The 22,051-nt window shown below is 45.7% G+C and overlaps 1 protein-coding gene across 2 annotated transcripts in view; it reads left to right on the top strand.

Moving 5' to 3' along the window:
- Window positions 1-22,051, top strand: part of KPNA3 (karyopherin subunit alpha 3) — a 43,187-nt gene that overhangs the window by 2,430 nt on the left and 18,706 nt on the right. Inside the window, exons 1-3 of one of the 2 annotated variants that reach the window (XM_015851832.2) lie at window positions 3,394-3,417; window positions 12,863-12,907; window positions 21,417-21,506. In XM_015851832.2, the coding sequence (XP_015707318.2) occupies window positions 3,406-3,417; window positions 12,863-12,907; window positions 21,417-21,506 (147 nt within the window). In that variant the 5' untranslated portion in view covers window positions 3,394-3,405. Of the gene's footprint in view, window positions 1-3,393; window positions 3,418-12,862; window positions 12,908-21,416; window positions 21,507-22,051 lie in introns of those variants that run through there. The other variant, XM_015851831.1, reaches the window with a different exon arrangement.

Here is a 22,051-nt window from a genome sequence, read left to right as displayed (position 1 = left end):
CTTTTGAAGAGTTTACTCCCCTCCTGGGTGCAGGTTCCCTTCATGTATTGAAAGGCTGCAATGAGGTCACCCCGCAAACTTCTCCTCTCCAGGCTGAACAAACCCAACTCCCTCAGCCTGTCCTCATAGGGGAGGTGCTCCAGCCCCCTGATCATTTCTGTGGCCCAGTTCTCCACAAAACAGTTCTTGCCCAAAATCTCAGCTATTCCATACCGTAAGTTCCCAGGTTGGGTTTGAAAGCAGCGTTGTTGAGTCACCTTCTGCCTGGAGACAGTCCCTGCCTTTGAACTCATCAGGCTCAAAAGCATTTGAAGGATACCTTAGCAGCCTTCCTTTGGCTTCTAATAAATACTGATGAGTTGTTATTGATCCCCTCTGGGTACAGACTATTACGGCAGACCAGAACGCTTACTCCTTTAATTTGTAGTTAACTCATATTTTATTACTGGGTTTGCTAGGCCACCATCGTCTTTGCTGTTTGTTAATGCGACTTTAAAAGGCAAACAAAAGATGAGTAAGTACTTCTGTCTGACTCTAGGACAGACCTTTGTGCCCTGTGCTCCCCTCCTAAGCCCAAGGAAGAGGATCTGTTGGGCAGATTAGCAGTCAGTTGCACTGACTGTTTGACCCGTGCGCTTCTCAAGTCTTAGATTGGGTTGGAAGTTTCTTACATTGCTGTTGCCCTCCTGCATTAAGGAGGTATGGTTGCATGTATAGGGCTGGAATTCAGATCTTGTTAACCCCGCAAAAAAAGAATAATGGCAAAATGAAATGCCAGAAATAAAGTGCTGCTCACTTAATGTTAGCTTGTGGTCTTACTTTTATTAGTGAGGAGGCTCTTCTATTTTTATAGGCACTGAAATGTGATTAGCAGCAGTCGGAACTAACCTGAACCTGCACAGCTGGGTGGTAGAAGCCAAGACACCGATGCCTTCATTTGGATGAACAAGTGCCAGAAAAGTTTATGCTCACGGCCTTCTCGATTTTATATTCTCCAGAGATGTGCGAGGGCTTTTAAAATTGTCCCATGTACAAGGAGAGCGCCTGCCTGTGTTCATGGCCACCATGTAGTCTTAAGGCTCAGTGGCTACTTCTTGGAACAGAAACGTGTCACTTATTCTCTGTTACAGTAGCAGGCACCGTCTTGAAGAAGGAGATGATCGTAGAATCATAGAATGGCCGGGGCTTGAAAAGGACCACAATGATCAGCCAGTTTCAACTCCCCTGCTATGTGCAGGGTCACCAACCACCAGACCAGGCTGCCCAGAGCCACATCCAGCCTGACCTTGAAAGATCAAAGCGTTCAGCCAGTTTGTTGTTATCAGGTTCATTCAGCATCCTTGGCTAAATAACATTTAAAAGGTCTTGATAAATTGAGGTGTCACGGCCAGCAGTGTCTCCTCCAGTTACATTTTTGAGCCCACTCTATCACCTTTTGGTCTGTGTCATCTGACTTCGTGGCATCCGTTCTTATTCCTTGCCATCAACAACCTTATCCTGAATGAGGCAGATCTAAGTATTGGGCTTAACCCTGATCTCCACCAGCAGCTCTGGCATCTTCTGTGTGTTTGCAGTTCCTGTTTCGCTGGTGGTGTGGATCTACCTCTTGAAAATGCTCAGATTTATTCACATTTTTCTGTCAGACTGCCATGAGTTTTTTTGCAAGCAGAGGAATATTGTTGTGGGGAGGCCAAATCCATGATCTCTGGGCATCTGAGAAGGGTGTGCGCTGACTGCGAGCCGTGCTCCTGTCAGATGTCCAAGGCGTATTGCAGTGGAGGTACCATAGCTGTGCAGTGTTAATAAATGAGGGGATGTGATGCTACTGGCTCATCTTAGGGTACTGTTTGTGCACTGATTGCTGCTTCTTCAGCCTCCCTGCAATTCCCTCCAACACCAGCTGAAACAAATAAGGCTTGTAGCAGTCCCAGAAAGGCAGTTATTTCCAAGTATTTTGCAGTAACCCACCTTGCAGGTTGATCAGCCTTCTGCCTCTCGCTTTCCTGGCACGGGATCTAACATTGGCAAGCAAGGGTTGGGAGGGAACAGGGCTGGAGTGGCTGATTTAAGTTGGTTTAATGGGAAATAGTTTTAAGTTGAAAGAGGGAAGATTTAGGTTGGATGTTAAGGGGAACTTCTTCACTAGGAGAGTGGTTAGGCCCTGGAACAGGCTGCCCAGGGAGGTTGTGGATGCCCCGTCCTTGGAGGTGTTCAAGACCAGGTTAGACGGGGCTTTGGGCAACCTGGATCATGGTAAATGTGTATGTTTGGTGGCCCTGCCAGGCAGGGGGGGTTGGAAATACTACATTGATCCTTGAGTGCGCCTTCCAACCGGGTCACCTCTGTGTGAATTCTGGATGTGATAAGCATCTGGTGATCCTCCTGCCTTAATGGCCTCAGTGCAGTTCAGGAGTCAAAGTGAAAGCACAGGTGTCAGGTAGCTTCCTGCTGGGAACTGCATTTAATGTCAGGCTGATTGTGAGGTATGCTGCAGGGCAGAGTCTTCTAACGGGCTGCAACTCCGTGCCAGCTCTTTGTTATTTCAGTCGCTTTCGGGCGACTGGAACGCTGTCGGCGGCCGGAGACATGCAGATATACATGCCTGCCCAGCCACCCAGAACGAACCTCCCGCCGTCGTGCCCTGGTAAGGAAATAAGATGCTCAGATATGGGAAGCTTCTCTTTCCACCGCGTACAGTTGTCGTCTCGCACCGGCTCTCTCTGCATAACTCGCTCTCGCCTCGCAGCGTCTACCTCTCTTCCCAGCACAACACTGGGGATGACTTCTTTTCCTCCCCCCCCTCCCCCGGTCCTGAAAAACCGTGTTACCTGAAGAAGCAACGCTTGGAAGGATGTAACAGCTACCACCCCCCAAGTGATCACGTATTCGCACATGCTCGTCTCTCGCTGGGTTCAGTCACGCGCCACTCGGAACTGACCATCTCCACATGCTCGTCACTAACGCCCGGTCGAACGCCAGCGCACGCAGCACGCTCGCTCTCCGACCGCCCCTGATGCGACTGTCGAAACTCGCGCTCGCTCCCCGAGCTCGCGCTACTTCCCCACTCGGATCTTCGCTGACGAGCTCGGGCTGTGGGCTCTCTCGGGGTTCACTTCCACACTCTCAATTTCTGATCGTCGGCTCAACCCAAAGAGCTTCTCTAGTCTCTCACCCGACCACGCTGGTCTCTCGCACAGCGACACAGCTGTCTATGCGACGTCAGCTAGTGGATCGAGCTCTGTTGGCTTCTCTCTCCTCTCTGGTTCATCTCTCTTCTGCTTCCTGAGCTTGTCAGTCACATCTGGAGAAGATGAGTGGATGCTCAGGGAGACTGGCATGAAGAGGAGAGAGCAGACCTTGGAGTAAAGGGAGGTATCCCTGCCTATAGCAAGGGGCTGGAACTGGATGATGTCGAAGGTACCTTCCAACCCAAACCATTCTATGGTTCTATGACTGTTAGCCCTTTGCAGTCAGGTTGACACCAGTAAATTTGTTGAGGAAGGTCATTTCTCTCATTCTTTAATATTTGTGTTCCACTGAGGTTCTCGTACGTTTTTGACCATGGTTATTGTCGAGTTCAATAACAAATGGACTTTGGAGGCAGTGATGGAATGGGTGACTAAAAACAGGTCAGCTTGGAGAAGGAGCTTCCTCACAGTTTGACTTGTTAGCCTCGATGGAGATGCTTTTTAATGAGTGATCAAATCCTATTGCAAACTTGCTGTACAGAATGTGGTCGGACCTCATTTGTGTGAGGTTAAGGTGGTCAGACACATGTAGGGGCACCTCGTTGCCTGCTTTTCAGAGATACAGGAAGGGATTCCTGGCCAGGGTGTGGTGTGATATCTCAGGTTTGCAGGTCTCAGAATCAAGACAGTGAGCCGAGTTGGGAAGGGGGATCTCAAGGATCATGTAGTTCCAACCCCCTGCCTGGCAGGGCCACCAAACATACACATTTACTAGATCAGGTTGCCAGGGCCCCGTCCAACCTGGTCTTGAACACCTCCAGGACGGAGGCATCCACAACCTCCCTGGGCAGCCTGTTCCAGGGCCTAACCACTCTCCGTACGTGAAGAACTTCCCCCTAACATCCAACCTAAATCTTCCCTCTTTTAACTTAAAACCATTTCCCCTAGTCCTGCTATTGTCAGTCCTTTCCTAACCTAGTCCTTAACTTTTCCAGAACAACCACAGTCTAAGTCACAAAACTGGTGTTATGCAGAGACTCTGGAGCTCTCTCCCATGTGAGCCAATGTGACCCACGTGTGTCCCCTGTTGGAGGGTGGCTCACTTTGCCCCTGTAAGGTCTTAGTTTGTTTCGTTTTCCATCATGACACCCAGTGAATTCATGCAAATTGCATTTATTGTTTCCCATTTTATAGATAGGAATAACTGGACTTTTTCCCCACTTTGTGGGGAGGAGGTACTTTAGTGTTACAGTTGAAGACTGTTTAAGCATCTGGAAACAGAGTGTCTTTGCTGAAACACAGATTGCACAAGGAGTTGTCTGGCTTGTCCTTAGCTGAGGATGTGTTCTGTCTGTCAGAGGGAAGAGACCTAGGTTTTGTCATTAGCTTGAGCTGGCATTTTTGAAGGGAGCATAAGGAAAGTAAGTTGCAAATTCAGTGCCCTGGTTATGGAAATCCAGCCTGTCCCAGCAAAGGGGGGTCTGCCACTTCTTGGCTTAAAAGAGAGATGGGGAAAGTTACTCCTGTTTGCTTGGATTTCTTCATGTGAAGGAGGGGGGGGGGGGGTGGGAAGCTAGGATAAATGTTTGGCAAGCTTAAGAATGTCTCATCTTCTGTGGCAGGAGTCTGTGAGGCCTTTCTGACCAAAGGCTTCATTTGGTAATTAGATTATGGAAAGCGGTCATCTGCAGTTTTATAAGGAGCTCTTATATTGAAAATTAAGCTTTTATGTTGATTATATTTAAAATTAAGCTTTTATGTTGATTTAAGATTTAAAGAAGTCTGATAGTTGCACCTGGTTACTGTGAAGAGCCATTTCAATTTTACTCTATTTTCTATTGTCTCATGTCCAGTACACAAGTGAAGATGATATATTGGCTGTGAAGTACTGCATTAAAAGTGATGGATGTGGTTTCTTTTAAAGTCTGTTAGTTGGGGAAGAAACAGGACTAACTCTGAGCTGGATTCTTCTATGCTACGTGCCCTTTGGAGGGCTCCCCTTCAAGCAGACTGGTGGGTGTTCTTTGTCCTTCAAAGAATCACAGCATGACCCGGGTTGGAAGGGACCTCAAGGATCATGTAGTTCCAACCCCCCTGCCTGGCAGGGCCACCAAACATACACATTTACTAGATCAGGTTGCCCAGGGCCCCGTCCAACCTGGTCTTGAACACCTCCAAGGACGGGGCATCCACAACCTCCCTGGGCAGCCTGTTCCAGGGCCTAACCACTCTCCTAGTGAAGAACTTCCCCCTAACATCCAACCTAAATCTTCCTTCAACTTGGATCCATTTCCCCTAGTCTTGCTATTGTCAGCCCTTTACTTGCCCTCCTCAGTCAGGGAGTAGGAGGAATGCTGGCTCCTCCTCCTAGGAGAAGTCAGATTGCTTGTTCCTTCTGGTGCGAGTACAGGACAAAACTTAGAATGAGCTGGTGATCCTGGCTTGGCTGCCTGTCAGCCTGAGCAGACAGTTGTGTGGTGCTGAGTTAGCTTGGGCTTTACCTGGAAGCTTCACTTGACCTTTGGTGGAGCCCATGCGGATGTATTGGAACCTTCTGCCTTCTCTAGTCAAGGTGTGATGAATGGCCTACGCTTGTGTTTTGGTGTTAAACAGAAAATTCCAACCCTTCTTTCATTCTGTGTTAAAACAGCAGATAACGGTTATACTCTGGATTGCATTGTGTCCTTCAGTTTCAGTGCAATTTGTGTTGAATGCAAACAGCTGAATTGCTTTGAGTCCAGTCTCCTGAGGGCTGCTTGATGTATCTCTACCTTTAAGCTTGGTAATTAGTGTATGGAAATTAAAACAGGAGTGCTCACAACTCACATCTTTGGTGGCAGCTCAGTATGTAGGTTAAAGGAGTGCAAAGAGGAGGAGCTGTCAGGACCTTGAGGAGTAGAAGAGCACGTTAGAAGAAAACTCAGCAACTGCTTTTCTGTGGAGGTCACTTGGAATAGAAGAAGAGGAGAACGTGGATGGGCAGCTTTGCATCTACAGGGCTTTCAGGTGACTCAGCACCATGAGCAACAATAATTGGAGGCTTGTGGCTTTTTGTATCAGCTTGCATGTCTGACTGCAGTGAGTCATTGCTCCTCATTGAGTAAGAGAGTCAGTGGGTACCCGATGCACCCACTCTGCTGAGACTCTCCAGGTTCAGATACTTGAGTCTATTTCTTTCTGGGAAGAAATAGAAGGGACTCGTGTCCACATTATCATTGATTTCAGTTCTGAGTTCTTGTATTCTAAGTACTTCTAGTGTTAAGTACACACATTCACACCACTGTGATGCTGCCCCAGAGTTTTGTGTTAATAGTCCCAGCATTTTGGATTAATACACTGCTTTTGCTTGCTGTTGTTGGAGCTGGCTCTGTGTGCTTTGAAGATGTGAACGAGTAGAACAGCAGCATCAGCTTCTATCAGTGTCTCTTTGTCTGCCGCTTTGTTTTTGGCTGAAGCCAGCTCTACCAGAACAAGTACAACAGTATCATCAGTCTAAGCCTCAACTTTGAACAGACAAACAAATTATATTCCAATGTAAATAGTGAACATCTAACTTGTAATGTTAACTGAAGACAGGCAGCTGCTAACCTCGCTCATCTGGAATATTTCATACAAAGGAGCTCTTGGATTTTTTGCCTTGTGTCCAGAACCAGCCCAGCTTCTGAGGCTGTTGTATTTTCACATGCGTTGTGGTATTTCATGCTTGCTCAAAGGTGTCAGAAGGAATAAGGAAGAAGAGCTAGTAAAAAGATTTCTGGGGACGAACAGTGTTTACTTACTTCATCAATGGAAACGCCTTCTCTCCCTGTACTGCACCCACTGCCACATTGTAAACTGGTTAAAACTATGCTGCAGGGTACGCTTATGTGCAGGGGGGGAGCGATTAGTTCAATCCAATCCAGCTGTTGGAACTGGGCCAGTTCTTTCTTCAGTTAGGCAGGTGGAAGCAGATTGGAATTGACTTGCAAATGGTGCCCTGTATGTCTAATCAAGCTATGTACCATTCCAGCTATGTATTCAGGGGAGCTCTTTCCTGTCAGCATTTATCTCCTGGTTTTCCGAGACCGGTTCCCAAAACGGTGAAAGGCAAGAGCAGAAAGAAAGCATTTCAGTGACCAGTTATCTTTTAATGAAGTTTGTAGACTCTGAGAAATGAGAATCAGTCAATTAATTTCTTCCCTTGTTTCCTTTTAATAGTCAAAGTCCAAAAGCAGCTAAATGCGCGTCTTATCCGGGTTCCTGAAAACACACTCTGTGTTCAGAGAATCACCAGAACTCTCAGAATCCTTAGAGTTGGAAGGGACCTGTAAAGGCCGTCTAGTCCAGCTCCCCTGCAATGAACGGTCACCACAACCACATCAGGTTATCAGCGCCTGATCCAGCCTCATGTTGAAAGTCTCCAGGGATGGGGCATCTACCACTTCATTAGATAACCTGTTCCAGTGCCTCACCACCCTCACTGTAAAAGGTTTTTTTCCTTATATCCGACCTAAATCTGCCTACTTTGAGCTTGCAACCATTTCCCCTTGTTCTGTCACCACAGACCCTTATAAAGAGTCTTTCTCATTCTTTCCTGTAACCCCCATTTAGATACTGAAAAGCTGCTCTCAGATCACGTTGGAGCCTTTTCTTCTCCAAGTCTTTCCTCTTCCAGCACTGATGGAAACGGTATAAATGCGTTGATTAAAAGATGGCACTCCTTAGGTATTCTGCATAACGAGGTGGCAGGTCTGGATGAACCCCACACTGAGCTCCAGATCTCCTTGTTAACGTGCTTGGTAGATTGAGCCATTAAATGGTGGCTGTGCTTTCATCTTCCCTCTAACCCAACAGGTATAGCTGAAAATGGTTAAAATATTTAAAATTCATAGCACTTTGGGAGGTTTAGGTTAGATATTAGGAGGAAGCTTTTTACACACAGGGAGCTGATATATTTGGAACAGGTTGCCCAAGGAGGCTGTGGATGCCCCATCCCTGGAGGCATTCAAGGCCAGGCTGGATGTGGCTCTGGGCAGCCTGGGCTGGTGGTTGGTGACCCTGCACATAGCAGGGGGTTGGAACTGGATGATCACTGTGGTTTTGGTCTGATATACCTTAGGCTAAAGCAGCTGACTGATTGCTGGATTCCTTTTATTTCTTTGTTTTGTTTCTGTTTGTTTATGGGAGTTACCTTTTCAAGTAGTGTAATGTATTGTTCAGTTAAAGGCTCAAGCAGCCAAAGAAGCTTGTTTACCAGACTTAATGCCCTCCTTACAAACTTAATCTAAGTGCTATCCAGGACTTCAGAGTACTCGTTTGTTTTTCTTGGCCACAAAGGTGTGGATGGCTTTCTGAAAGGCAAGGAGTGGCAGTGAGCTCTGACATACCCTTGCTCTTGCTCACATTGAGAGCCCCACATAGAAGGTTTCACAGATGTTACTGGTGAGGTACATGCCATACAATCATAGAGTGGCTTGGGTTGGAAGGGACCTTTAAGATCTGGTCATCTAGATCCAACCCCCTGCTGTAGGCAGGGACACCTTTGTCTAGACCAGGTTGCTCACAGCCCCATCCAGCCTGGCCTTGAATGCTTCCAGGGAGGGGGCATCCACAGCCTCACTGGGCAACCTGTTGCAGTGTCTCACCATCCTCACAGTAAACCATTTCTTCCTATCATCTAGTCTAATTCTACCTCGTCTAATCTAAAACCATTTCCCCTTGTCCTGTCATGAGATGCCCTTATAAGAAGCCCCTTCCCAGCTTTCCTGTAGGTCCCCTTCGGGTACTGGAAGGCCTCTGTGAGCTCCCCCTGCAGCCTTCTCTTCTACAGGCTGAACAGCTCCAGCTCTCTCATCCTGTCCTTGTAGGGGAGGTGCTCCAGCCCTCTGATCATCTTTGTGTCCCTCCTCTGGTCCTGCTCCAACAGCTCCATGTCCTTCTTGTGCTGAGGGCTCCAGGACTGGACACAGTGCTACAGGTGGGGTCTCCTTAGAGCAGAGTAGAAAGGCAGAATCACCTCCTTGACCTGCTGGTCATGCTTCTCTTATATGCTTAAGCCAGAAGATCCCAAACAATCTCCATTTGTTATGTTTGAGTTTTCAGCTCTTCCTGACCTTTGTCGCAAGGATGGGAGAGCCTAAAAAGCAGCAATGCAATATTTGAGTTATATTAGTAAGAGTTGCAGTCCATAACACAGCAGCCCAAATGCGCACTGTGACTTTCTTTGCTGACATAACAAACATCAGTCTGTTTTGGTACTTGGAAAGTGGAGATTGCATCTCTTTTAAGTGGAAGATGTCAGTGCAGTTCTTGACATGCAACGCTTTGCATCTGGCTTTGGGGGAGAGTATTCAGGAAGGATAGAAGTGAGGATACTGATCTATCTAGCAACATCTGGTAGATTGATTTATTTATTTTTCCTGATTTGTTTCATAAGATTATGAAATACCGAGGAACCTGACATAAAGTTTTGCTAAACGTCTGGTTGTGACTTGTAAGCAGGCTTAGTGTTCTTGGGGCATGGCTGTGGGTATGTCAGGCTGACAGCCTCACCAGTAACAAATTGTTCCTCACAGACTGTAAACTGGAAGATCTCATTGCAAAACTTAATGAACTTAATTGTGACTTGAGTGATTGCAGAATCATATAAGGGCTTGGGTTGGAAGGGACCTCAAGGATCATGAAGCTTCAACCCCCTGGCTCAGGCAGGGACACCAACCTCCACGTGTAATAGTAGACCAGGCTGCCCAGGACCCCATCCAACCTGGCCTTGAACACCTCCAGGAACAGGGTATCTACAGCCTCTCTGGGCAGCCTGTTCCAGCACCTCACCACTCTCTTGGTAAACAACTTCCCCCTGATATCCAACCTAAATCTTCCCTCCTTCAGCTGAAAATCATTTCCCCTTGTCCTGCCATTATTTACTGAAGAGGGGAGTAAACTATTGACTCCCCTCCTGTTTGTAGGCTCCCTTTAGGTACCGTAAGGCTGCAGTGAGGTCTCCCCGCAGCCTTCTCTCCTCCAGGCTGAACAAGCCCAGCTCCCTCAGCCTGTCTCCATAGGGGAGGTGCTCCAGCAGCTTTGTGGTGATCAGTTTTGTGGCCCTCCTCCAGACCCTCTCCAACAGCTCCCTGTCTTCCTTGTATTGGGACCCCAGAACTGGACACAGTACTCCAGATGGGGCCCCACAAGGGCAGAACAGAGAGGGACAATCACCTCTGTGTTCCTGCTGGCCACCCCCTCTTCTGTTGGAGCCCCGGATGCCATTTGCTTTCCAAGCTGCAAGCTCATGCTACTGGCTCATCTTCAGCTTTTCATCCACCAGGACCCCCAGACCCTTGTATATAGGGCTGCTCTCAAGGATTGTGCCTCCCAGTCTGTACACTGATGTGTAAGGTTGTAGTGCAGCTTGTTAACTGTTGTGTGTTCTTGTTTCTTAACAGTATGTGCTAACCAACAGTCACTACCCTTTATTTGTTTTACCATTTTTCACCTTGAATATGATCCTGCGTTCTGTAGTAATAAACTTGTGTCAATTTGTGGTTTTTAAGGATTGTGCCTGTGCTGAGTCTTCCCTGAGATTTGAAGATTTGGAGTCTGATTCTACTCAGTGGAACAGTTCAGCTTTGTCTTGTAGTTTCGAGAGATGCCATTTCAGCTTGGCATGAAGTTATACGTTTGAGTATGTTAAGCTGAGAAATGGCTGCAGTCATTTGCTATGGATGTCAAACGTGGTACTGCCACCATCGCTGTCTTGCCAGGCTGCAGCTAATACTGTGCACGGAGGTTTTAGCAGATGGTTGTCCTCCCAGCCTGAAAGCTGGCAAGGAATCCATGGGCTTAGGTTGGGAGATGGTTTTCTGTTTTAGCTGGGGAAAATGTTTAAGCTTTCTATTGGTGTAAATCTCTTGTATATAATACATACTGACTCCATACATGCTGGGGCTTGCAGGCCGTATGAAAGCTTGTTCTTACAGTTGTAATGCTTCCTTAAAGAGAAGCCTTTTTTATAGCGGTTGGATTATGCTGTGTTTGCTTCTGGAGCTGTAAGAAGATGCCGATAACCTGCTGTATTTCTAAAATAATTCATCTGAAGCGTGAGTTTTCAATGCCTACTTTTAAAGACATTCTAATTCATTCACTGGATCATTTGAACCTGTTGCATAAAATAAAAACAGCTTGTGCTTATCAATCTGCGCACTTTAAAGCTTAAAAGAGCTCAGCAGATAGATCCAGTATAGCAGATAGATCCAGTAGCATGGTGCTATACGGCACCTGGCTTCCTTGTCATCAGATGAGTGAGGCATGTTTTTGGTCTTAGAAGCCGGGTCTGTCAAGGCAAAGATAATCTAACTGCATTGAGATCTGTCATGGAGCAATTCTTTCACTGCTGGGATCATTGTCTGCTATGGGAGAGAACACATAATCAAGAAGAGGGGAACAGTCTAAGTAATAGCCCATAGCCCTAATGCTGCACTGCTGAGGTTTGAATGGTAGGTGACAAATGTGGTTATCCCATAAGGAGTTTCAGATGTGGTCTCATTTTTTTTTGTGTGTGCTTTCAGTAGAGAATGAATTCTTGATTGTTGTCACAGATAATTGAGAAAATGGAGGTGGAAATTAGAACTTAGCTGCCAGTTTGATCCCAGATTACGCCTTGCATCCGTTAGATCTCTGAAATTCCATAATATGTCACTTACAGCACTGGATTTGGTGTGACAAAGGGCGCTCAGGTTGATTGATGGGTTGTGCTGGGGTATGGCTTATATACAGAAGATTTGGTCTTGTGTTGGACCTGAGTTGGTTAATTAAACACTGAACAGGAAGACGAGTCTTCCTTATGTTTAAGTCAGCCTAAGATAATTAAATGGATACTGCAGTGCAAACGGATTGAGAGCAGTAAAGTTAGGGTAATGTTCACATTGAATCTGCATCCCATATAGACTCATGTCAAGGGAGCTCATTTCGTTTACCTGTGTTTGAGCTTTAAGATGCTCAGTGTTATCCTAGATGGTGGGCAGTAATGTTGGTTTCTATGTACTGCTTGCTTTCACAGACATTTGTTAACATAGGGAAGTTATTTGCCTTAACTCAGAAGGAGCGTAAAGTGGCAGGGAAGGTCAGTAGCAAGGATGGAACATAGAAGTATTTTAATGGGTGAGTTTTAGTGTGGCTGATCTTCCTAGGCTGCCAGCAGTCGTCCAGTCCTGGTTTTCTTCTGATTGCATTCTGATGGTACACCTTCCCCACTGTAAAATGAACCTTACCATGAGCCTGATTTGTCTTGTTTGCATTGAACTCAGTTGTCTTCTGGCCTGTTCTGACCAGATGACAGGCTTGTTTGGGTATAAGTGTGGTCATAGAGGTATCTTGAGACTGTCTGAACCTGTATTTGCTGCTTTTTGTGCACGCACATAAACACCAAAAGAGTCATTCCAGCGAAACTCTGTGGAGCAGTAAATATTTTCTGTCCTGGGGATACTTATTGTGGTTTATAGCAAAGCTTTCTGTAAGGTGTGCTAAAAAAACAAGAACAGAACGACTCCTGCATCTTACTAAGAGAGACTGAGTTCTAAATTAATGCAGTTTTCCCTATCTTTGAATGAATAACTGTACTTTTGACCTAGTAACAGTGGATTTCAAAACATACACAGCACTTCCTTTATCTATAAACTCTTCTTTCTTTTTTCTTCCAGACTATGAGAAGACACAGAAACGAAGTTACAATTGAATTGCGGAAGGTGAGTGCTTCTGTTTATCAGCTGTTAATTTTCTTACAGTGCTTTGGTGTCTTTGCTGAATATTTTCCCATAAACTTTGCCATTTGGGACTTGTATAGAGAAGTTGTGTATTTGCAGGTTATGAACTGTGGATTCTAATGTTAGTGCTACTCTGCCAGTCCATAGGCTCTGTACAGCAGAACTCACCACTGATGTACTCAGATTTATGTTTGGAAGTGAATGATTCAGTTTCTGCACCAGTTTTGATATTATTGCGAAGCTCTCTGTTGTTTGAATGTTTGGAATCTCAGAATGGGGGAAAAAGAATTTTAGCACTTAGAAGATATGGAAGTTACTGTATTGGGCTTATGTGGCAAGGTTTTGGTAGCCAGGGCTGCAGGGGTGGCCTCTGTGAGCAGCACTCAGCAGCTGCCCTGTGTCAGATCAGAGCCAGCTCCAGCTGCTCCAACAGGGACCTGCTGCTGGCCAGAGCTGAGCTGTGAGCGGCGTCGGTTGTGCTCTGAGAGAGCAGACTTAAGAAAAGGAAAAACCTCTATGCAACAGCACTTGGGAGGGGCAAAATAGGAGAGGAACAGCCCTGCAGCCCCCAGCATCAATGCAGGAGGGCGGGAGGTTCCCCTGCAGCCCACAAGAGAGGCCCATGGAGGGAGCAGGCTGTTCCCCTTTAGCCCTTGGAGCAGATATCCTTGTGCATCCTATGGAGGAGCCCATGGTGCAGTAGGGATAGAGGGTGACCATAAAGGAGCAGCAGAGATAAAATGTTACGGAGTGACCACAGCCCGTTCCCCTGTGCTACTCAGAGTAGAAGGAAGAAGTAGTAGTTTTTAGTTTGCTGTTAATTTTTAAATCCTCTTTTAAGTCTGTTAGCACTAAATTACATTGATCTCCCTATGCTGAGTTTGTTTTCCCTGTGATGGCAACTGATGAGTGATCTCCCTGTCCTTATCTCAACCTTTGAGCCCCTTTTCGTTGTATTTTTTCCCGCGCTTTGAGGAGGAGGAGCAAAAGCAGTGTGGTGGAGTTGAGCTGCCCAGCAGTGGTGTGAAACCACAATAGTAAGCATGTTTTGTTTTCTGGAAAGTACAGTTTCTGTACCATAGAGGAAGTTGATTTTTAGGGTCAGATTTTGATTAGATAGGTTAAATGCCACCGTAGCTGGGAAGATAATGACCGTGAGAAGTGAATCTAGTTCAGTTCTCTGCCTAAATGCAGGACTTGTTGAGTACACTGTTAGGTGAAACTCAGCCCGTGATGCATAATATCCTTCGGTCACTTCCTATAGTACCACAAAACAAGGATAGTTGTCGGTGCTCTACGTGCATAGTTCAGTAGATGCAGACTAAGAGAAGTCAAAAGCCTTGTTAACATCAAAGTGAGATGGAAGCTGTATTGACTTCATTCGATAAATCTTTTCTGTATGTATTACATGATTTTTGTAGGATATACCAAGAATCTTATGCTAATATTTTCTGGGATCCTTCTCCTCTTTTTAAGAAAAGATACTTTTTTTCCTTCCTTTTTGAGTTCTCATAGAATCACTCCTGTCTTTCATTATGATATTTTAAAAAAAACAAGGCATGTGGGATTTATCCTTAGAATACAAGGAATCATTAGAGAAACCTAATTGGACCCAGATGAGTGGGAAAAAATTTAAGTACTTACATGAGTGTGATGCATCATCTAGAAACTGTTTAATGCTTTTGTATTTTCCTAATCAAAGAAACCAGCTGAACGTGTCTGAAGGTTTTGTGTAGCTTAACTTGACTATGGCCTCATCAATCCTGACAGAGAAAGTGAGGTGTGGAGAAACCTGTCTCTGTATGTACAGACAGCTAAAGAGTGGAAAATTAAATAAGCTAAAATGAGATTCAGGTAATGGATTTGATATTTGAATTATCATAAAATTCAGCTGCTATTATGGCAGAGGCCCTCTGTTTTTTAGAACCAGCGTGTTGACTTGGTGTAAAACTTGCTGTGTAACTCAGCTGTGCTGCGGAGAGCCATTCATAGCACTTGGGCAGGCCTATGCCCCTCAGCAAAGCAGTGCAGTAAAAGATGGCTTATCTAATGCAGCGTATCCTCATACAGCTGCTTCAGTTGTGAGGCTGCTTACAAGTATTCTGTCACATGCACAGGTCAGTTACACACTTAAAGACATGTAAGCACTGGATGTAGGTCGTGCTGTAAATCATGAGCGAGCAGCAGCTGCAGAACACTTGAACACAGGAAGTTGTGTTCTTTTGGAGTGTTTGCGGAGTGTCATGCACTGCAGACGCCCAAAGTCATCTGCATTAAGAGAGATTCTACATGCATCCAAACTGTTGATTTGCAGCAACTGAACTGCTGCTGCTGGTGGCCACCTGGTTTTCTGCAGGAACTCTGTGGCAGGTGTGAGGCCTCTGCTTCTGGTGTAGACTTGGGACTGAAATGTAAAGGGATACATAATTTAACTAAGTGGATCAGATGTAATACTATTGCTTCAGTTTTCAGCTTTACAGCTAACGCTGCTACTCCAGCTTGTTTCAAATTCAGGAAATGCCTGTGTTGGCACGACTTCACTGATCCGTGTGTGTCCCTTTATGGATATCTTTTCGTGTGCATTAACGTGAGGTACTTATACTCTTGAAATTCCAGACATCAAGTTGCCACACATTGTGTTTCAAAAATATATAAGCCCTATTTGCTGTCTCCATAGTATGTTGCAGCTCTTATTCAGAAGGCAGCTTCAGCTCTTTTACGTTTTTTTCCCAACCTCTTATTTGTCTATTAGCTGAGAAAGTGAAGTCATCTGTGACATAGCAGTTGTCCAGCAGAATGCTGGCCCAGTCCTGGGTTGGCACTGTCAGATGACAGTCAGATGACACTCCTCCAAGTCAGATGTCCTTCTCTGATTCCATATTGGCCTTGCTAAACACTTTAGTTTAGTGTTTAACACTTTGGGGGCGGACCTGCTACTCTTCTTTGTAGGGGTTGGAAGGGACCTCTAGAGATCATAAAATCCAGGCAGCTCCAGGAGATCCCCAAGGAGACCCCACAGCCCCTGGGCAGCCTGTGCCAGTGCTCCATCACTGCACAGCACAGAAGGGCTCCTGGTGTTCAGAGGGAACCTCCTGTGATCCAGTTTGTGCCCATGGCCTCTGGTCCTGGCACTGGGCACCACTGGCAGAGCCTGGCTCCAGTGTCTGGCACCTTCCTTTCAGGGATTTGCTTATGTGATCCCCCTGCTCTCCACACTGAAGAATCCCAACTCCCTTAGCCTTTCTTTGTGGGACTAGTCCCTTCACTATCTCTCTCCTCCTTTGCTACATTCTCTTCAGTATGTCCACATCCTTCTGCTGGGAAGCCTAGAACTGGACATAGCTCTCCAGATGCAGCACCAGGTTTGGGTTGAGGGGAAGTATCACCTTCCTAGACCTGCTTGGCAACACTTCTCAGTGTAGCCCAGGATCCATTAGCCTTCTTTGTGATGAGGGCACATTGCTGGTTCATGTCCAACTCAGTGCCTGCCAGGACTGCTGTGTCATTTACTGCAGAGCTGCTTTCCAGCTGAGTGGCCACCAGCATGTCCTGGTGCCTGCGGCTGTTCCTCCAGGAGCACAGGGCTTTGTACTTTCATGAGGTTCCTATCGTCACAGCTTTAGACTGTTGAGGTCCCTCTACTTTCTCAGCCACGCCTCACAATTTTGCATCTTCTGCAGACTTTGAGGATATACCATGTCCCAACATGCAGATCATTAATGAAGATGATGAAAAGGACTGAACCCAGTGTTGTCTCTTCAGGTTCACTGTTAGTCTCTATTAAGATGCTGTGCCACTGGTCAGTTGTTAGGACAGTATTCAACCAAGGTCACTGCTCATCCAGTCCATTCATCAACAGCTTATCTTTGAGAATCTCTTAAAGGTCTGTGTCAAAAATATAAGGGTTTTTTTTTTTTTTTTTTCACCGTATGACAAAATGCAAGTGCTTTAAGGTTATGTCGAGGTGCAAATTATGCTCTTTTTTTAACCTTATGCAGGGGAGCAATCAATGGATGTACTATATACACTGCTGTTTCAAATAGCCTTCAGCTGCTTTTTAACACTAGAACGTTCCATGAGTGTTTTGAATTTATAAGATGTGCTAATAAGAACAGGGTCTTGTTTTTGTCTTTGTCTTTTTCTACTTAGATGATCTCCAGAGGTGCCCTCCAACCCCAAGTATTCTCAGAAAGAAAGTATTAGTGCTTTACAGTAAGTGCTGGCCTGTCTGCCTCAGGCCCCTGCAGAAGCTCCACTTGATCCTCTTCTATATGTTCTTGCCAGTTTTTCAGTCCAACCATCTGCAAACAATGAGTAGCTCCAGGAATTTTCTTGTCCAACCTCACTTTTTCTGGCTCAGGTCATACTTTCTGAACCTGTTACAGCATATGACTGACAGCCTGAAGATGTTGCCTGCGTTCACAGAAATTCTAGCTATGGTCAGTTATGTCCTGGGAAATTCAATTCTCTCCTACAGGTAAACGAGGGCAGTAAATCTCATGGTTGTTCCATGCTTATTTTTGGTTAACACCAACATTAGGAATTACTCTCTCGGGCATGCTAATACTGCCAAAGGAATTGGCTGTTGTGTGTGCAGGTGTAAGGGGCTCTTAGCTGTTAACCTACTTACTGCAACAGGGGAGAACCAGGTTCTTGGTTAGTTCAGTTATAGTGCATCTTCTGGCCATTCTTAACATACATCTAGAAATGGAAGACTTCTCAGTGTTGAAGGAGAAACATTTATATCTGTGTTCCCGATCTTCATGTGTCCATTCCCAAATGCCCTCCTGCTCTATTTGCTAAGTTCCTGAAAGATTTATAGGGAACTGGAGGAGTTGGTATTTGGGGAGGGTGATTTTCCAGTTGAAGGCTATTCCTTCCATTCTGTGCAGATGCTGTTCAGTCACCCGCAAAGGGATTCATGCTTTGTTCCATCTGTGTTTTCTGTACTCTCAGCTGTATTCCAGCTCTTACTATCCTTGTATTTCAGGGTGTTTGAGAGGTTATCAAGATGCATCTTCCTTCTTGTTTTCTGGAGTAACTGGATACCACAGCCTGTCTGTTACACTGTCATAGAGGCACAGCCCTGAAGAACACCGATCTCTCAAAATAATGTTTATTTTTAAGAGAGCCACACATCTATAGTGAGATACACATCCGTATTCAGTACCACTGTTACACTGTGACTTTGCTTCTTGCATCCAAAAACTCCTAGATGTTTCAAGCTAGCAAGTGAATCATACAGTTTCATCTATTTCTACCTTCTGTCATTCTGGTTTTAAACAGAGACAGGGGAGGTTTAGCTTAGATATTAGGAGGAAGATTTTCACACATAGGGTGGTAATGCACTGGAACAGGCTGCCCAAGGAGGCTGTGGATGCCCCATCCCTGGAGGCATTCAAAGCCAGGCTTGATGTGGCTCTGGGCAGCCTGGGCTGGTGGTTGGCGACCTGCATATAGTAGGGGGGTTGAAACTACATGATCATTGCAGTCCTTTTCAACCCAGGCATTATGTGATATTTCCTAGCTGGATTTTTTTTTTTTTTAATTTCCATAAAAAGATAGTTCGCATTTGCTGTAATTCTTGACTATTGTAGTTATTCCATCATTGCAGTCAAGAGATTTACAAGAGTCATACATCTAAAAGGATTTCTGAAAAATGTAAGAGTAAAGATCACCTGTCTTTATTGTAGGATGTTGCAACACATAGCTGAGCACCACTGATAACAAATCACTGCTTGAAAACAAGTAAATATTAGGTCTGAATGGCAATGGAGAGCAATTCTTAAAACAAACATACCTTACAAAAACCCTTTAAGGCTCTCCCTGAATTTTATGATCCAGGCAGATGCTTTAAGGGGAACTCAGTCTGAAAACTACCTTTTACCACTGTAGTTTTCTGCTAGTGACAAAGAAACTCAGTCCTTCCCAGTTGATGATGTAGTGAATTGTTTAACTTGCTCCAACAGGCAGTTAGTGGCACTTCTTCACTAAGATCCCAGTTAATTCAGCCTGTACCTTTTCTGTAGACAGGAAATGAATGCTGAGTCAGTGTATGCACCCTAATAACTGTTTTTCTCCATGTACATTCATGCATGTGTGGACTCTGGCCAGTGTGAACTGAAGTGGTATCTCTGAGTGGAAGAAGGACAGTAGTACTGGAGGCATCAGGACTTCCCTCCCTCCCATCTCCCAGTTTTGGTGTGTTTTACAGTCACAGCACAAGTGCTCATGTAAGAACCATCTGTCTTGAGGCAGGAAGGATCTGCTTCCTCACTGGGGAATAATGCTGACCTGCATGTGGAGGGGGCCTCTGGAAATCAGATCTCTTCCCTTCAGTTGCCAAAGCATTGGCTGTGAGTTGGGTGAACAGTGGCAAAATGTGCTTGAGCAAGGCCGGATTGACTCAGGTGGAACAGTGTTTGCTCTTTGCTTAAAATGGCAGCTCCAAGTACTTGGTGTGGGAGAATAACAGGAATACGACACAGGTCTTCATGTCGAATCCATCTGTTGCCACCCAGTACAGCTTGTCTGTGTGGTGGTGTCTTCTCAGCACTGAGCTGCCTGCTCATTTTTGTCTCCCTTCACTCCAAAAGAAACATTGTGGGGGGCACTTGATTGAACATAATTCAGTTTAAAGGGTTTTGAGTACATTAGAAGCAAGGCATAGTATGATATGATCTCCATAGTCACTACTGTTTGTGCAGCAGATGATTGTTTGGAAACCACGAAGTCTGCTGTTCAGTGCTGGGATAATACATTTGGTTTAGGTGTTAGAGCTGTTTAATACACTTTTCCGGTGTTTTGCTTCATTGGAGATTGAAATCTTAATATGCTTATTAAAAGGTTATTAAAAAGTATTCAGATATATATGCTGCATCATCATCTTCCGCTGCCTTTTCTATCTGTATTCATATCTCTAGACATACCAAGCAAAAAATATAGTCTTAACATTTGGAAAATGTCACTTTATTCACTTTATTTATATTATTACTTTCATTCAGATGTCATGGACTACTATAGTTCTGTCTGAAATACTGTGAATTCTGTTTGCGGTTACAAATGGTTTTATAAAAGCAATCCTATTTGCAGTCTTATTTTGGAAGGGGTTACCTGGGGAAGTGCAGGCCGGTGAGTCTCACCTCTGTGCCTGGGAAGATCATGGAACAGATCCTCCTGGACAACATGCTCGATCACATAAAGAATGAGCACGTGATCCGAGACAGCCAGCACGGCTTCACCAGGGGAAGGTCATGCTTAACTAATCTTGTGGCCGCCTATGATGGAGTGACGGCGTTGGTGGACGAAGGGAATGCGACCGATGTCACTTACCTGGACCTGAGCAAGGCCTTTGACATGGTCCCCCACCACATCTTTATCTTCAAATTGGGGGGATGTGGATTTGATGGGTGGACAACTAGATGGATAAGCAATTGGTTGAAAGGCCGCAGACAGAGGGTGGTGGTCAATGGCTCTATGTCCAGGTGGAGGCCGGTAACGAGCGGGTCCCTCCAAGGGTCTGTCTTGGACCGTGCTCTTTAACATCTTTATTAATGACATCGATGAGGGAATTGAGTGCACCTCAGCAAGTTTGCTGACGACACCAAGCTGAGTGGTGCAGTTGATATGGTGGAGGGAATGGATGCCATTCATAGGGACCTCGACAGGCTGGAAAGCTGGGCTCGGGTGAACCTAATGAGGTTCAACACGGCAAAGTGCAAGTTTTGCACCTTGGGCCAGAAGAAAAAACCCCAGGCCCATGTACAGGCGGGCAGGAGTTGTCCTTGAGGATGCTCGGCTGAGAAGGACCTGGGTCCTGGGGCGGAGAGACTCAACATGAGCCAGCAGTGCGCTCTGGCAGCCCGGAAAGCAAATGGGATCCTGGGCTCCATCAGGAGAGGGGTGGCCAGCAGGAACACAGAGGTGATTGTCCCTCTCTACTCGGCTCTTGTGAGGCCCATCTGGAGTACCTTGATGTCCAGTTTGGAGCCTCAGGTTACAAAAAAGACATGGAGATTTTGGAACGGGTCAGAGGAGCGGGCCACGAAGATGATCAGGGGGCTGGAGCACCTCCCCTATGAGGACAGGCTGAGGGAGTTGGGTTTGTTCAGCCTGGAGAAGAGAAGGTTGCGGGGTGACCTCATTTCAGCCTTTCAATACCTGAAGGGAACTTACACCCAGGAGGGGAGTAAACTCTTCAAAAGGGCTCACAATAGCAGGACATGGGGAAATGGAACCAAGTTGAAAGAGGGAAGATTTAGGTTGGATGTTAGGGGGAAGTTCTTCACTAGGAGAGCGGTTAGGCCCTGGAACAGGCTGCCCAGGGAGGTTGTGGATGCCCTGTCCTTGGAGGTGTTCCAACCAGGGGGGTTGGAACTACATGATCCTTGAGGTTCCTTCCAACCTGGGTCATTCTGTGATTCTGTGTGATTATATCATCGCCCTGTAGTAATTAGCATTAAATGTATGTATATTTGCTATTCCTTTCCAGAACAAAAGAGATGAACATCTTTTGAAAAAACGAAACGTTCCCCAAGAAGAAAGTTTAGAAGATTCTGATGTTGATGCTGACTTCAAAGCAGTAAGTTCCTTGAATCTGGAAATTACTTCTTATAGCTTTTATATCTCAAAACAAAGTATTCTGTTTTTACTTTACCAGTGGAAGCCTTATAGTTATTTGAAAGCAAAATCATGAGCTGATGCGCTGTTTAAATTAGTTTGATTGCATAACATGTCAAAAAAGAAGAAAACAAAAGTCATCCTGCCCCTGTACTCAGCATTGGTGAGGCCTCACCTCAAGTACTGTGTTCAGTTTTGGGCATCTCAGCACAGGAAAGACATGGAGGTACTGGAGCAGGTCCAGAGAAGGGCAATGAGGCTTGTGAAGGGCTTGGAAAATCAACCCTACAAGAAGAGGCTAAGGAAGCTGGGGCTGTTTAGTCTGGGGAAAAGGAGGCTGAGGGGAGACCTTATTGCCTTCTTCCAGTATCTGAAAGGTGCTTACAGTGAGAGTGGGGCAGGTCTTTTCTCACTAGTGACAAGTGACAGGACGAGGGGAAATTGCTTCAAGTTGTGCCAGGGCAAGTTTAGGTTGGATATTAGGAAGCACTTCTTTACAGAAAGGGT

This window comes from Coturnix japonica, chromosome 1, assembly GCF_001577835.2.
Source record: "Coturnix japonica isolate 7356 chromosome 1, Coturnix japonica 2.1, whole genome shotgun sequence".
In the NCBI taxonomy this organism is placed as follows: Eukaryota; Metazoa; Chordata; class Aves; order Galliformes; family Phasianidae; genus Coturnix; species Coturnix japonica.
This window is presented reverse-complemented; position numbering and strand designations above follow the sequence as displayed.